Consider the following 17,790-nt stretch of genomic DNA (forward strand, 5'->3'; position numbering starts at 1 on the left):
CTCCCCCCCGCAGCCCGGGCAGGGGGTGCCCGCAGGGGGCCGGGACCCGCGGGGGCCGCGCTGGGGCCGGCTCCGGGCAGGGCCCGTGGCCCCGCGGGGAGGAGCCCGGGCCGGGGCCGGGCTGCGGGCAGGGCCGGCGGGGGGGGAGGGAAAATGGGGAGCGAAGCCGAGCCCGGGAGGGAGGGAGGGGTGCGGGGAAGGCGTTTTACAATTTAGTTTTGTTTCTCATTATCCTATTCTGATTTGATTGGTAGTAAATTAAATTAATTTCCCCAAGCTGTGTCTGTTTTGCCCATGACATTAATTGCTGAGTGATCTCTCCCTGGCCTTATCTTGACCCGCAAACCTTTGGTCACTTTTTTCTCCAGCCCCACCTCCAGTTGATGAGGGAGAGTGATAGAGCAGCTTGGTGGGCACCTGGCATCCAGCCAAGGTCAACCCACCACAATGAACTAAAGAAATTTTGTCTTGATGAGATTTCTAGAACGTATGTCAGACACTGGTCACACACTTGAACTCATGAGGTTCCCTGTCAAATAAGAAGGTATTAAGTAGTGATCCGTTCTGGTTGCAGTCTTTCTCAGTCTCTTTACTAATGACTTGGATGAGGAAATACAGAATACATTTGTTAAACTTGCAGACAATACATTTAAATGACTATGCATACTTTGTAATACATTTTTTTAAATACATCACTTTTTCACTAACTTACTTCGGGAAATACTTGGATCAACTACAACATATCCAGAGGAAAGCAAGGAACATTCTCAGAATCTGGACTAAAGGGCGTTCCACAAGGAAGACCTGAAAGAATCATGTTTCAGCAAGAGAAGTGCAGATAGAAAAGAAATGAAATAGCAGTCTTCAGTTACATAAAGAATTGCTTTAAAGATGAAGGGAACAAACTGTTCTCCAGGTCTACTAGAGATAGGACAAGAATGAGTTGCTTTAAATTACGCCAGGGGAGACTTGGGTTAGCTTTAGGAAGCATCTCTAATGATAAGGATAATTAAGCAATGAATATATTACCTAGGAAGTTACAGAATCCTCTTTAGAGATTTTTAAGGACAAAAAAAGATATCTGTCTAGAATGATTTAAATACAATTTATCTGTCTTGAGGAATGGAGGGATAGAGAGGAATAGATGGGATTATTTCTTGAGTTCCCTGTCTTATTTTCCAATCTGTGTGTCATTTCTGTGAATTAGGCCCAAGAAGGACTGAGAACACACCTGTAGTTCTAGCTTTCACTCTGTTATCTAAATTGACCGGTTTGTATGTACTTTCTGTTGAATGTCCCACTCCAAATGCAGAGAAAATCGGGCATGCGAATGAGTTATCATATGTTAAAAGTTATATGAAAGAGCTTGTAAATCTTACTGGTTGTATTTGAGTTCTAGAAGCTGTATACTGACCAAAAATTTGAAACAAAACCATATGTTAATAAAAAGGTATTAACCATCATGAGGAAAACTAAAATATACCTGAGTTTGTGTCTTTGTAGTTACTGATTGAATGTACAATCATGCCTCACTCCTACTGTAAATTTCTTATATGGTTTTCATCACTGTAGTATCTGTATTCATCTCACCAATTTTGGTAAATAAATGGTAGGTATTTTCACTAAGCCTCATGTCTAGACTCCTTCAGTATTCACTGGAGAAAGGGAAAAGCACCTCTGAGACAGATACGTAAGACAAAAAAAATGCTTTTTTTTATGGGGTATAAGTCTCTCCTTTGAAAGCTTGGATGATTAACTTAGACAAACACTTTATAGACAGCTAGAGTTAAGTGACATGAATTCAATCCTGAATGTCAAATATATTGGCTTATCCATACCAGATGATTCGATCATTTATTCTTCACTTCTGCTATGTGTTGGATTTATAACAAATTTATTTCTTCTACTGATCCTAATACGAATTCCAATAGATGGAAATAGCTTTCATAAAACAGCTCCAGCATTTCAGTGTCTGCAGCTGTTGGGATCGTAGCTAATCTTGGGAATGGGATCAATTCCTATTTGAAAGTTAATTGGGCCAGCAAAAGAAGAAAATTAATTTGCATTTCAGTAATGTGCAGTGTATGATGCCCATCTTTGGAAAAGACCCATGTTTGTCAGAGATGTTTTCTACTCCTGGGGGCCATAACAAATATATTGCATATGCCATTTCCAAGTATATTAACATGTTAACTTGTGTCATTCAGTATTGTCAGTCTGCTAGCCAGATTAAAATACAATAATAATATGTAAATACTGTATCCTCTTCATCGCAGAAAATTAATAATAAGTTACTTCCTGCACAATAGTTCCAAAATGAGAATTATTAATGGGGGTGCTACTGTTTGGAGCAAGCAGCCACTTCGCTATCTGTCCTGTGGTAAGACCATCAGGAATGATTGCCTGCACTTACAGGGGCAGGAGAAATGGATTTGCAAAATGAAAAGTCTGCTGGAAGCTGAAGGTTATTGAAATTTAATTATTACACTGTAATTTATCACTGAAATATTTCTGGTGAAAGCAAGCAGGCAAAGCAAGAAGAAAAAGGCGGGGGGGGGGGGGGGGGGAGGGAGGAAAGAAAGAGAAGGAAACAAGCCAACCTTGTGCATTCCAGCAGAAAAATAAGTCAAGAAAATGCTCCTCTATCTCTTTAGCTTATTCTGAAAACACTGAAGAGATTTAGATTTTACTTTTCATTTAAATGGAAATAAATGAAATTAAGTCATTGGCTGCTGATTTAAAATTGGATAGGGGAAAGCCTAGCTGGTAGAGCAGAAGACAAAAAAAAAAAACCTGAAAGGCCACTGAACTTTTAAAATCAAAAAGATTACTCATTATTTCAACTACTTGGGTGGAAGGTGGTTGTGTATAGGCTCTATTGACAGCAATGTTGCAGTGACTAGGAGGAAATTCAGGGCTCCCAAGGTCCTGCACTTGCCACACGTTCTTAAATATGAGAATTGTCCACGTTCACGCATCAGCCTCCAGAAGATACCCAGGTCTCTCTGAAATACTGACCTCTCTCTAAACAGATGTAAGACTAGGTGCACATCTGACATTGGTTTTGTGTAGTTCATGCATTTTGTCATGGAAGAATGCCTGTGGAGTGTGGAATGAGGGAAGGAAGGTTAAAAAAATTCTGATATTTTCTGTGTAAAGTATTTAGCTGTAATATCAACCCCAATACATAGATTTTTTTGCAGTAGGCATCTCCAGCTCTGATTTTACAGGAAACCAATAGAGTAACTCTTTCATTGTCATGTTTGTTGTTTGTTTGGGTTTTTTTCCCCAACATGATGATTGTGTGGTATCTTTTTTGAAATAAATTAGCAACATCTTAGATCATCACAATTCCACCTGACCAGGAAACAGAAAAGCAATGAGAGAAGGAATCAAAAAAATTAAATCTTTGCAGACTTTCTGTTTCTGGTTTGGTTCCAGTATATTGAGGTGGAATTGGTATTACCAGTCCTTAAGCAGTTGTCAGTAGTATCTGCATTTGAGTAATGACCTAGAAAAAGCAGTTGACAGACTTCTCATCCCAGGTCATTTGAGGAAAAATCTCCAGAATCATAGTCCCATAAAAAGGAAAAAGACACCATTCTTGCATATAGCATCTTTGCATTTGGGAAGGACTTCTGTGTTTTCAAGCAGTTGTATTGCTGTTTTATCTTGTTCATAGATTTGCTATTATAACAAAACAAAACAAATAAACAAACAAAAAAACCCCACAAACACCAAAAAAAACCCCAAACACTCTGGGAAGGACCAGGAGCTTGTTGATGCAGACTTGCAGGCTTCAACTGGTTGTGTTTGGACACAATAATTTGTATTTTCTGATAAATGAGTTATCTGCATTTCAAGGTTGAATTAGTTGGTGAGGAAGTGTTACTATATGGATTTGTGAGAACGTGCCTTTTTATTTAGTGGCATAGTCCTAAACATTCTTTTTAATAATGTTGTTTTGAAAAACATTGTGTAGCTCAGCTGATAAGAGTTAGCATGGGTTTTTTAGTTTGCTTTTATGCAACAAATAGTATTCCCCAACACATGGGATAGAATGTATTCCAGAAAATGAATCATTCATCTGCCTGTAGCATAACTGAGGATAAACAGCAGATAACCAGAAAATAAATACCTTTTAGGAGGCAGCTGTAAGATTCATGTCTGCTGGCTTTACTTGGGCAAACACCTTTCTGAGGTTCAAGAATTTTGTCTAAATAGAGATGCTGCACTCAGTTTCTGAGAGTTACCCCAGGTTAGTTTCCGGGTTTTTTGCCTTATAAAATGTTCACAGCACTACATACAACTGTTTTTTTACTGTCAGCTGTAGCCAATTATTTTGGACAAATAAGCATTCTTCTCAGCATGTCTAATTTTTATGCCAACTGAGCCTGTGAATGCCCTTATTCATTCTGCATAAACTCCACCCTTGTCAGTCTGTTATATTAGAAATTGTTCCTGCACACTGAATAGATGACTATGCTCCTGATTACTTGCACAGAGATTCTGAGTTCTTTTGATGGAGATGTTGCACCATATCCAGTTACTACCTATTTAGCTGTATTGTGCTGTATGTGAAAGACATGCTAACATGAAAACCCACATCTGAGTGCTAACTACTGACAAGAAGCTACAGGAACTTCAAATGCTTAAATGAAGGCAGTTGCTAATGAAATGTGTCAAGTCAAAGTTGATCCAAGGTAGAAGAAAAGCTTTTCTATGTGTTTGTCTGATATTTGTCATGCTTTATGCTGGGATAAATTCCCAGTGTGTTCAAAATACATCTTAGTAAAGTTGTTCAAGTGAAGTAAGGAAGGAATGAGGGGATGTCAATTGCTGTTTCAAACACCATTCATTCTGAATCAAAGAGAATGTTAATTTGTGTCAGGAAGCTGAATTAAGTAAATGTTGACTGCCTTAGTAGCAAAGATCAAGTCAAAGTTACAGTATAAATGAAGTAGGAACCCCTGTAACACTGGAGTAGTTTTAATGTATGTCTATATATGGAAATGAATAGGAAATGAAGCAAGAAATACAATGTTTGGGAAAGAGTCTTGTCATGATTCGCAGAGATAATTACAGGCAAAAAAGGAGATTGAATATAGCAACAGGAAAAGCAGAATAATTATGCAGCAATTAACAGGAAAGCTGTATGGTTCTTTGAAAAAAATAACAGTCATCAGGTTAAAAATACATGCTGAGTACAGAAATGTTTCAATACTCAATACATCAAGTATTTGAATTAATTTCCTAAGATAAAATACTGTTTCATAAAATGTCTCATCTATACAATAAAATATGTTATGCATGTTATGTATTGATTATAATTGTATTCTTTTCTCAAACGTGTCATCTGAATTGGAGAAAACAAATAATAAATGTTTATTTCAGACCGCGGGTCCATAGTGTCATGATTGTAAGAAAATACAGATTTTAGGTTAGTATTTCTAGGGCTGCAGATGTTGTAGGAGCCAGAAGAAAAATAGCTACTCCTAGATTTATGACAGAATTAGTTTCTTATGGGCCCTAAAATCTTCATATTCTGATAAAAATATTGTCTACTTTTATTTTACTGGAGGCAAACTCAGGTTTTGGTGGTTTTGTAGCTCTTCTGATAATGCATTAGTTAGCAACAGCACACTCAAAAGTACTCTTTCTGAAATGTGACTTACAAAGATTCCTCTTGCAATCTGCGGGAGTATCTGATAGTGCTTCCTACATGGAATCTGTCACACAGTGGCATCTTCAAGTGCATTAAAATGACAGCAGGGGGTCACTGCACTCAGACGTGGCACCCTCTTGTTGAAGGCAGAAAGGAGCCACCACTGTGAAGCTGCATCACTGAGGACAGTTTTCAAGAGATGAAATCTTTCGTTCAAAGCTAGTGGGGAAAATTCAGCCAGATAACAAGTAAAAAGCCACAATATTTTATGTTGTAATAGGGCGACCTTCTCTGAATTGTATCATTTGCATCAATATATTACTGACAAACATATCTGTCCTTTTTGTCTTTCTTAAATGTTAACTCTGGATCTGAAGTGTGCAGTCTTCATTGCTTCAAACAAATTCCCCATTTACTCTAGGTAAAAGATGGAATAATACATGCCTCCTACTTAAAGAATTGGTGGGGCAAGTCAAGACTAGACTTGCAAGCTGTCCTAAGATATGTCACAAGCTTCACTCCTGCCTCTGTACTGCACATCCCCAGTGAGAGAAAATTAGGAAAGGGAAAAAGGCGAATGGCTGGTGGGCCAGGGCACACTGAGGCTGCAGGCAAGAAACCTGCCCTACAGGTTCAGGTGGAGCCTTCTGAGAGGATGCTGCCTTTCCCTTCTGTGAATGGGCTCACAGATGACCGAGGGGGCATCAAATACTGATAATGATAAAGAGCAATAATCCTGCCAGTAGTAGTAATTAATGCTTCTGTGGTGCCCTTCATTCGTTGACCTCTAATCACTTTGTATGCATTGATTAAAGCTATACAGAATCTCTGAAACGGATCGAGATAATTTCTATTCACACATCTATACTGACACGCATATATATATGCATAAGTAAATGAAAAAATGAATTCTTACTAAAAAGCATTAAAAGCTTCTTGTATGAAATGCTGTCAAACCCACCCAAACCTGCCAAAAACAAAAAAAGCAAAGCTTTTGCATGCCTAACATACTGCTTTAGTAGCATACAAATACTTCTGGTGAAGTGTGCTGTGTTGTGAAATGCCTGGATATAGAAACCTTTACAGAACCAATATGAGAAGCTGAATGCCTGACTGGAAGACTTTGTGTGTATAAATCATATGAAGAATATCCATAATTCTGAGAATCATTCCAAACATTCCGATCACAGCAATTGTAATTTTGTTAATTGCATACCGTTCATACGCTGATCATGGCTAGCAGCATAGGTAGTGATACAAAAAGTCTCTTATTCCCTTCCCTGCAGGAGCAAATATTAAGAAATATAATATTGATTAAGGATAATTCCTATTCAAAAAATGTAATGATTGTGTTACAAGTGTATTGTATCCTTTTCTTTTAGGTTATTCAATACTTCAAGCTATTATGGAAAAAGCAGGACAAAATAGCTGGCAAGTCAGTGCCATCTGTGTGGAGAATTTTAATGATGCCAGTTACAGACGGCTTTTAGAAGATCTGGACCGAAGGCAAGAAAAGAAATTTGTAATAGACTGTGAAATAGAGAGGCTTCAGAATCTCTTAGAACAGGTAATACCTGCTTTTAATGTCATTGTAAGCACAGTACTGAAAATGCAGATGAGATACCAGTGTGCGTTGCATTTCATTTGTTTTTTTCATTGGAAATTAGATTGCTTGCTCTTTCGTTTTGTTTTCCTTCATTGGCCTATATTTGTGTGTCCACTTGCATACTCCATTTTCTTTTCCTATATAATTGTTGTCTTAATAGCCAGTGCATCAGTGCAGTGAGGCTGCCCTTTCCCACTCGGCAGGTCTGTGGGTGAACGGTGTCAGCACTCAGGGCAGCTGCACGTTTGGCCTCGCATCCCAGCACTTCTGTCTGATGCACAGAATGAAGCATAGAATCATAGAATGGTTTGGGTTGTAAAACATCTTAAAGACCATCTAGTTCCAACCCCCCTGCCACGGGCAGGGACACCTCCCACCAGACCAGGTTGGTCACAGCCCCATCCAGCCTGGCCTTGAGCACTGCCAGGGATGGGGCAGCCACAGCTGCTCTGGGCAGCCTGTGCCAGTGCCTCACCGCCCTCACGGTAAAGAATTTCTTCCTCATATCTCACCTAAACCCACCCTCTTTCAGTTTAAAGCCATTCCCCCTTGTCCTATCACTACATGCCCTTGTAAAAAGTCCCTCTCCAGCTTTCCTGTAGGCCCCTTTAGGTACTGGGAAGCTGCTACAAGGTCTCCCCGGAGCCTTCTCTTCTCCAGGCTGAACCACCCCAACTCTTTCAGCCTGTCTTCATAGGAGAGGTGCTCTAACCCTCTCATCATCTTTGTGGCCCTTCTCTGGATTCACTCCAACAGGTCCATGTCCTTCTTATGCTGGGGGCCCCAGAGCTGAACATAGTATTCAAATGGGGTCTCGCAAGTGTGGAGTAGGGGGGGAGAATCACCTCCCTTGGTCACAATTCCTTTGATGCAGCACAGGATATGGTTAGTTTTGTGGGCTGCAGGTGCACGCTGCCTGGTCATGTTGAGCTTCTCATCAACCAACAATCCCAAATCTTTCTCCTCAGGGCTGCTCTAAATCCATTCTCTGTGCAGCCTGTATTTGTGCTTGGGATTGCCCCAACCCATGTGCAGGGCTTTGCATTTGACCTTGCTAAACTTAATGAAGTTTGCTTGGGCCCACCTGTCAAGACTATCAAGGCCCTTCTGGATATCATACCTTCCCTCCTGCTTTTTGACCACACCACTCAGCTTGGTGTCATCGGTAAGCTTGCTGAGGGTACACTTGATCCCATTGTCCGTGTTGCCAACAAAGGTGTTAAATAGTGCTTGTCCCAGTACTGACCCCTGAGGAACACCAGTCATCACTGGTCTCCACATCTTCCATCAGGAAGAACATGGTGTTGCTGAGCTGCCAAATGCCTCAATCCATACCTTCATGGGGGTAAAACTCAGTTTTGTTTGAGGAAAAAAAAGCTTATTTGAATCCACTGTTACTTTCTCTTCACCAAATAGGATAGGCCATTTATTTCTAACCATAAAATACTTTAATATTATTATTACACATTTAAACTGATAGTTTTACTACTTTAGCAGAGTATTTGTGAACATGAACAGTAGAATAAAAGTGCTATTGAACTCAGAAGGAAGGTCAGGTTCTTCTGTCACTTCTTCATGGAAAGTTGCTATTACATAAAGGAAATACTGGGCCAGACAAACTGGCTTGCACTAGGTAGTACCTACACCACTGTGTAAAGTGAATATGAAATTCTGCTGCTCTGATGTGGCAAATCTATTTCTATATAGTGCTTATGTATGAGCTCTTCCTTAAATGGTGGGGGGAAAAAAATAATGCTTTGAAAGGAGCATTTTGTCAAATGACGGGGAAATAATTTAGCGTGAAGTATCTGCTTCTCACATGATCCCCCATATCTTGCTGATGTGGTGCAAGTGCACCGTTCAGTACCTGCTGGTGCTGCTGCGGGAATTGCAGGGGATGAATGCCATCTGCTGGTGGGAGATCCTCCGCCCCATGCTGCTTCACATTGCTAGCACAATAGGTAATTTTGAAGATTTTGTTGCAAAAACGTTCGTGATGCATCTGCCACTGAAGTCACAGAAAAAAGGAAATGTCGTTTGCGATACAGATATGCAAAAAATAGTACTCATAGAAATATCTACATCAATTTTGCTTTCAATGGCAGAAGATCGAAAGGGAAACTGAGAATTAATAGTATGGCTGATTTAACAAGGACTTTTTCTATGATTGTTGCCAAGAGAAGAAAGGATGATGCCATGTTGCTATAGATATTCGTTTGGCCATTTTTTTTATTCTAAATGCCACTATGTTTTAACACATGCTTTCTGTAACTTATAATGAAATCCTCCCCCAAGTTCAGCCTATGTTGTAGTAAAACAGAACACCCATTTGAGAGTCTTTTAAAATACACTCAGAAAAATAATTTCTCTCTTACAGCTCTGTGTTTATGCACCTGGTTTCTTTTACATGGTGTACAAATGTGACTTAGAAAAAGTATGTTATATTACCATAAGTCTTGATGTACACCCACCATCTTGCATAGGTGTATCAACTGAGTATCCGCTCAGTTTCAAAGCAAAAAAAAGTTATCCAGTACACGTTTGGATGTCACTGATCTCACGTGTACATTTTATTTGCTTCCAGGAGCTGCTACTCATTTTCCTTCCAGACTGGCACCTGCATACTCAGTTCCTTTTCAGGAACATAACCTGTGTTCTTTGTTCAGATCAGGCAGAACTGAATTGGATATTGATTTTAATGTGATTAGGTTTTGACCTCCTCTACTTCGTGCAGGTCTGGATTCTGCATGCCTAAAACAGATACTCAGTGCAGGCAGGGTAAATCATAAAAATGAAGTGCCTGGCCTCAACAGGCTGAATCAGACACGGTGAGTTTGGCTAACACCACTACAGGGCAAGGCTGAGAGCTTATTGAGTCCTCTTCCCATTAACTGCACAGGGAGAGTGGAGGGTAGGAATTAACAACTAACTTGCAACATACCTGTGTCCTAGTCATACAAGCACTTTAGGAAGTGATTCATCTGGCTACTGTCCAGTTTTGGGTGGGATGAATTTCACCCAGGAAATGAGCTCTTCTGTAGTTGCACTGGTGTTTATTTACACTGAAGTGTAAAGCCTTTGCCCTTAGATCTATGCTAATGAAGTGAGAGAAACTGGCTTCTGGGTTTTTTCCTGTAGTGACTGCCCATATAGATTATTTATATATATATTTACACTTGACCTACTTAAATTGGAATTCATTTATTTCAGAATTTTTCTGTAATTTTCCCAGATCATGTGAATTCTCTGCTTTCCCAACATGCTTGGAAATCCTCTCCATCCTTCCCAAGGAAGGTCACTGTACAAACAGGAATGGCATTATAGCCAGGCAACAAAAAATGCAGAAGAGCTGCAGCTTTAGTCTGCGTTGTGAAAGTCCTAGTCTGCCTAGGCAGGCTGACCTGCAAGTAGGCATCGGATGCTGGTTTGGGGCTCCAAAACGAAATCACTTTGCCTTCAGAGATCAAGTGCTGCTTAAGGATGGGCAGTCAGAAACAGTCAAACATAAAAACATTTAGTCTGCCAAATATGGGATTGAAGCAAAAAGAGTCTAGCCCATTGTAGAAAATGCAAAATAACAGCCATTTTAAAATATCATCCCTTGACTTTCCTTTGCATGAAGGCTTTAATAACCTGTAGCAAACAGGTAAGGTGGCTTCACAAATGGACTAAAAGTTGGTGTGCTCTTCCCTGCATACACTGAGGAATTGATTAAGCTTCAGTGACTCTAATTAACTTCTTCCCTGCCTAGTTCTCCTGTAATTGAGAGCCTAAGTTGTGACTATACTGTAATACTTTGCAATGTCCCAGTAAATGTTCTGCAGAACATTTAGGAAAAGTAATTAAATCTCAGTAATGAGACCGTAACTCAAAGTGCTTTGCCCTTAAATCTATGGTAATGAAGGGAGAGACACTGGCTTGTGGGCTTGTGGGTTTCCTCTCAGATGACTGCCCATGTACATACACCTTTACAGTTCTCATGACTGTGGACCTCAAGCAGTGAGGACTGGAGACTTTTTCACTAGGACTGGAGACTTTTTCACCGGCTGTGTTCAGAAAGTGATCACATGCACTGCTCCCCTGTCCATACTAGTGCCCACTTATCTGACCTGATGTCTTCCCTTCACTGTCCTCTCCCAGCTGCCTAGCTAAGAAAATCAGCACCTTGCTGTTTCCGCACTTCTTGTGCAACTTTAATCTTACCATTTTCTGTTTCTTTTGGTCTCCTGTATTTTTCTTAGTTCGCTGGGGGGGGGTCATTTATTTTTAACTCCCCATGTGCCTTGTGTGTAGAAGCTGCCTCCACACTCCATACCTGAGCCTTGTCTTCAGGGAAAATTTCTGTCCTGGAACCCAGTGATGTATCTGATATCCGTGCTTCCCCTGTGCACACCTGAGGATGTGCATTTTCATCATATGGTCTTCCTTTCAGGTTTTTGTGTTGCTGTGGTGAGGTTGGCGTTTTGGGCAAGGGCCAAACCTGTGCTCCGTGTAAGGATAAGTTATAGAGAGATGGCATTTCATTTTCAGATTTCCTTCTAGAAAGGGAGAGTATGGCTACCATTAAATTCAAGAGATGCATTCAGCGCACACACAACGTTTATATCCAATTTACTTGGATTGCCCCCTACTGTCTTAGCTTCAGAAAAGGTTGTGGATCTTACCTCTCAAGGCTATGCCAAGACTTACAAGACTCTGATGGTTTTCTTAATAAAGCTGTGCTCTTCTTTGGTCATGCTCTCACACACAAGACCATACAGTCACCAGTAGCAACTGGAGCTATTTGGAAGTGACTGGAAATGTTTCGCTTGGCTTCAGTATTACTGCCAATTGGCATGGCTCAGCTCAAAGTCCTGTTTGAACACAACACCATAACAGACATCCATTTCTGCAGGGTCACAGAGTTGTTGCTTCAGCTCATCAGGAAGACAGACAGCATTTTCAGCCTGAGTCTGTAGATCTCCACCTACTCTCGAGAAACTGCTCTGTCTCAAGCATACCAAGAAAATTTTAGCTCTTTCTAGACTTTGTTCTTCTGATGGTGGAAGAGCACTATACGTCCTTGATATCTTACAACAGCTATAACCAGGAAAACCTTTTTGGTGCCTGTGAGTGAAACTCCTCCTTTACACTCTTCTGGCAGACCTTATCATCCTGCAGTCTCAGGCTCTGAAAGACAGACTGCAAACATCAAGACTTTTGCCGTAAGTGGTTTCTTTATTTGTCCACTTTAAGTGGCACACATGATTTGCCTTCGGGGAAGGCAAGCAGGTCCTGACCCATTTTAATTTACCAGTGTAAACCTGGTATATAGCTGGGGGTGGTGTGGCTCTGGGCATGGACTGCTCCCTTGCTGTGGCCTCTCAGGGCAGCCTTGGCAGCTTCTTACCCCAGAAATAACTGACAAACAGTGTGTTTTAGTGCTGTGCAGGAGCAGGAAAAGCAGTAAAATGAAGATGGAAGGTATCCCTGCTCATGGCAGGAGGGATGGAACTAGATGATTTTAAAGGTCCCCCCCAGTTCAAGCCATTCTATGATTCTGTGATTTTATGAAGATCTATTTCATGTAAGCTTTCCCCAGAACTTCCAGAAAGTGTGTTGCCATTTTTGAGAAAGGCCGTCTACTCTTAACAGTTATAGAGGTCTCTTTATGCTTAACAGAATGTTTTTTTAGAAACTTATAAGCGATCTCACAAAATCTGATTAAATGTCTCCCCAGTTTATTTACCTGGCTCTTTGTTTCATCTGTTCATACACAGCCATAATAAAAATAATGCCACGTGTTGTTAATTTCAAAAATAAACTATGATAATCCCTTATTTTTATTGCATAGGTGACTAGAAACAGAGGCAAAGCCCCATTTTCCTACATGCATGAAATTAAAGATTGTTTTTACCATTATCTTTCCAGCTTACTGGGACAAGATAGAAAAAGGGAGTTAAAACAAAGATACAGACAGATTAAATGACATCTCCACAGTTTTGTGTAACAGATATGGCTTATATAGGAGAACACATTTCTAGTCATTCATATTCTTCTGTCAAGGACCATTACGTCCTTGTTTATCAACATCCCTTTTTTCGTGACACTTTCAGCAGGTGGTCTTTTAAAAGCACAAAAATAACTCTGATTGAATCAAAGGATGAAAGTTGGTCAGAGGCACAGGAAATTCTCTGCTTGCATGTCTCTTCTTTCCAAGTTGTGTTTCTAAAGTGGTCCCCTGACTTTGTATTAAAAAGAACTTTCTGCTTAATATGAAATGAATACTTGAGACACGTCGTAACATTGTGATTTCCATTTCCTAGCAACTAATCAGCTAATACTGGCAGCAAGAAATACAGCATCTGAACAGTCCAGGCCAAAGTAGTCATTTATTGTATATGGCACAGCAAGAATCAGGCCCATGTGCTTCTCTCACTTTTCACTCGGAGTTTTCCATCTTTTCTTATTCCATCTTTTAATTTCATTTTTCTTCCTGCTTTCTAAAACAGTTTTGCATTTCTCCATGCAAATAAAATCCTCACATTTCTGGCTTATTCACCAAAAATCAGAAGTCAAGTCAGCCTAAGGATAAAGGGTGTAGAAAATCATTACTTTAATTTTATTATATATTTACTGAATTTCTATTTGAAATTCAGAACTCACATTTCAAAATAAATATGCCTACAAAAGAAATGTGGTTTTATTTGTTACTGAGAAAGCCCAAACAAAGCTAATACCAGATACATATTTCAGCTGAACTTATGAAACCCCAAGTCAGGCTTCCCAGTTTAACAAAATTATTGAGTTTTTTATTTTATTTTTCTTCTCATATTACTTTATTCTCATTACTATTAAATATTAATAATTATTAAATCAAAATATTTTTTCTCATTGCTTGATTTGCATCATTACAATCTGAAGCAATCCAGAAGCTGCGCATAGCAGAATGAAGCAGCGTTTAGGATTACTAAAACAGTTAAGAAATGAGGACTGTTACCTCCTTGGTTTTTGAGGGCTTTGTTTTTCTCTTAGTCTGCTGCTACCACCAGCACCATAAAAATCTTATTTCCAAAAATGTACTGATCAAGCAAGAAATGGCACTTCCTTGGCTAATGAAGAAACATGTACAAGTTGAAAGAACCCGTGTGCTGACTAGCAGCTGTCAGACAGGAGGTGTAGTGTCTGGGTCCTTCTTACCCCTTTGGAGGCAAAAAAAAATATAGGATTCTCTTCTCCACCCGGCAGCCAGTATTAATATGGACTGTACAGAGTTAATGTCCTAGATAACTTTGATGTCCTAGACAACGTCTTAGAGGCATTTTCTTCCTTTCAAATATAACTGAAATTGCCAAATGTGTTAAAAAATATTTTACTGGAAAACTGATAGACGGACCCACAGAGAGCTCAGTAGCACAAATATGCCTACCTGAGGAGACAGGACTAAAAATATATAGCAAAACACACAGATTTAAGGAAACTATATCATTCTAAGTTTTGCTTACATTTCATTATTTGGAATAATTTATTTTCAGTAAATACGTCATAGGTTTCTTTTGTTATTTCTTTGTTTTCTAACTTGTAAGCAAGAGTGAACTGTAAGAAAGTGAGGAAATTGTGGTCAGATTTGAAGAATATCACAGAAAATCATTTTGAAAATTCCAGTGAAAATACATGTGATTTGTTCAACCACTTTATTTGTTCTTTCTACTTCTTCAGACACTCGCACTTACTACTAGAGAAGCAGACTGTCATTTGCTCGGCCATAGCAGATCTCACAGCTATTACTTACAGTTTGTTCAGTGCTCAGAAATGCGTTTAGACATACAATGAAGTCAATGCTCCAAACAGATTCTACAATTAAGCTGAAAAGTGTAATATAAGAATCATTTAGATCGTGATGGATAGCTTTAACTGTAAATACTTTAGCCCTTTTCTTTTGGCCTTTCATTGTTTTTTCTTTTTTCAGTTAATCTATATGAAAAGGATATTTAAAATTACATAAGGAATTTTTCAAAAGCATGAAATGCTGAAGTTGGAAGTTAACAGTTGTGGTCCTCCATTTCTTTTCCTGTCAGAATTCTCATTGTCAGCACATACTAAACAATACAGAGCAAATAAGGTACCAGAAGGAAGACTGTAGTCCTAGAGCTTTGAGATTTGTTTTTAGGCGGATTTTGGACCCAGTTTTGAAATTCCGACTGTGAAGTACTGACATGAACAGCTCTAGTCTACAAACAGAATAAGAGAATAATTGGGGTTGGAAGTGACCTGTGAAGGTCATGGACACTCACGCTGTTCAAGGGGGCAAGCTTAGATCAGGTTACTTGTCCAGTCAAATTCTGACCACTTCCAAGGATGGACATCCCACAACCCCATTATGCCCTGTTTCAGTACTTGACTACCTCATGGTAAAAAACAAAATTCCTCGTATCTAGCTCAAATTTCTTGTGTTGCAACCTGTGTCCTTTCTTGTGCATTCTTGTGCACCTCCAGGGAAAGTCAGGTACCTTCCCCACAACACCCCATCTGGACGAAGATCTGCCTGAGCCTTCTCTTCTCCAGGCTGAACAGTTCCAGCTCTGTCAGCTTCTCCTCATGACAGATGCTTCAAGTGCTCAGTCACCTTCGTGGCCCTTCTCTGGACCCACTCCAGTATGCCTGTGTCTCTCTTGTACTGGGTAGCCCAACACTGAGCACAGCACTGCAGATGTGCCTCACCAGAGCTGAGCAGAGGAGAAGGGTGACCTGCCTTGACCTGCTGGCAATGCAGACCAAGAGGCTGTTGCCTTTCTTTGTCATGAGGGTGCATGGCTGGGTCACGGTAAACTTGTCTACCAGGACCCCCAGGAGTTTTCCTGTGAAGCTTGTTCCTATCCAGCATGTACCCAGCCTGTCCTGCTGCGTTTGTTGAGTCAGGCTGAGAGTCAGGCCACAAAATAAGGCACAGATCTACACAGATGAGCTCCATTTGTTTCTCATTTACTCTTGTTTGCGCACCTATAAGCAGCTCTTGAGATAAAAATACCTTATGAGTGGGTGAATTGTGTATCATCTTGTACTGAATCTTGCAAACCCATAATATGCTTGCATTAGAAACAGCTAGAAGGAGTACCAGGGTGATCAGATCAACCTCTGTGCTAGTCTAAATGACCAGATCTAAAAAAATCCCTCACTAAGCCAGGCAACATGCTCCTCCAGTATTTTGATTCCTCATTCTCTGCTACTAAATGCTCTGCTACTTCTTCCTAATTTCTGATAGTCCTCTTGGGCAGATTTTTACTAGGAATTTAAGTTAACTGTGTCTCCTTAATGACCTTCACACAAAGCTCAGCAAAGCAAACTGAAAAAAACAAGTTAACTGTAATTGCATTTGCCTAGGACCTTGATGCTTACGTCTTTCTGAAAGAGCATATTGCTACTCCTAATTTCTGTTTTCTCAGGCTTTTTCATATGCAGTAACATTTACAGTGTTTGTTGCTGTATTTGTACACATGGATATGTACATAAACACATGCACGTGGACATATACAGGACTCTATTCAGCAAAAAAATGTGTCTTCTTTTTGCAAGAATGGCAATGGGTTTCCTTCCTTCTTCCATCTGTAGCAGCTCCATCATCTCCCACCCATCTCCATCCGACAGTCCAGCCCTCAGCTCTCTGTGTTAGAAGTCTTCCAAGGTATCCACTGTGAGCAGCATTTTCTTCTCAATTTGGCATAGTGAATCAGTTTTGCTGTCAGAGATCATCGCTCTGGCTCCTGGTCTACCAGACAGCCTAATTCTAGTCTTTTTTTCCTGCTCCCTGCCGTCCTCTGCCCATAAGAATTAAGCGGGATGTTTTCCAGTAGACAGGCACTTTCCTCAGGTTTGTCAATGTTCTATCAGCGAGATCAAGCCTCGCTGCTCATCCAGGACTGTATTTGCCTTTAAACACAGAGGTGAAAATTGCTATGCAGCATCTGCCACATATTTAATGCTTCGATGTACACAGCTGAACTGATACGTAATAATAAAAAAATGTACATTGTACTTTGTAGTATTAAAAATCAATCATGGATGTAAAGTCATATACCAAAGTATTGGTATCATTAATCTTACCTTGTAAAAATTACAAGCCAATAAACTCTAATTAATAATAGCTAACAATACTTATTAACAAGCATGATAGGGAAGTAGCTGCACAGTGTCTTGGGCACTGTTCATTGTTGTCTAACTAATTCAGTTCTTCAAGGTGTTGTTTGACATCGCTGATCCTCAGCTTTCCCAGCCTTAAAGAGCCTTGAGATGTGTAACTGAAAAGTACCGTGTATGTGTTAGCACTGAAAACCAAATCTCTGATGGGTAAAATGGAGCAGGCTGTCATAGCAAGATTGATAATTATTATTATTACCATCAAAATGAAAGTAAATAAATGTGTGAATGGAGGAAAGCACAGAAGCTGACGTATTCCAGTCCTTCTTGGTCTGCTCTCAATATTTTGCCACAGGAATGCTAAGCCTGAAACAGTAATGTTTGACTGCTGAATTTCTCTAAATTG

The 17,790-nt window shown here is 39.9% G+C and overlaps 1 protein-coding gene across 3 annotated transcripts in view; it reads left to right on the forward strand.

The window, feature by feature from the left end:
- GRIA4 (glutamate ionotropic receptor AMPA type subunit 4) overlaps positions 1-17,790 on the forward strand; it is a 240,367-nt gene that overhangs the window by 136,860 nt on the left and 85,717 nt on the right. For all 3 annotated transcript variants that reach the window (XM_056329584.1, XM_056329585.1, XM_056329586.1), the window contains exon 4: positions 7,048-7,232. In XM_056329584.1, the coding sequence (XP_056185559.1) occupies positions 7,048-7,232 (185 nt within the window). The remainder of the gene's footprint in view (positions 1-7,047; positions 7,233-17,790) is intronic.

This window comes from Falco biarmicus, chromosome 2 (genome assembly GCF_023638135.1).
Source record: "Falco biarmicus isolate bFalBia1 chromosome 2, bFalBia1.pri, whole genome shotgun sequence".
NCBI lineage: Eukaryota > Metazoa > Chordata > Aves > Falconiformes > Falconidae > Falco > Falco biarmicus.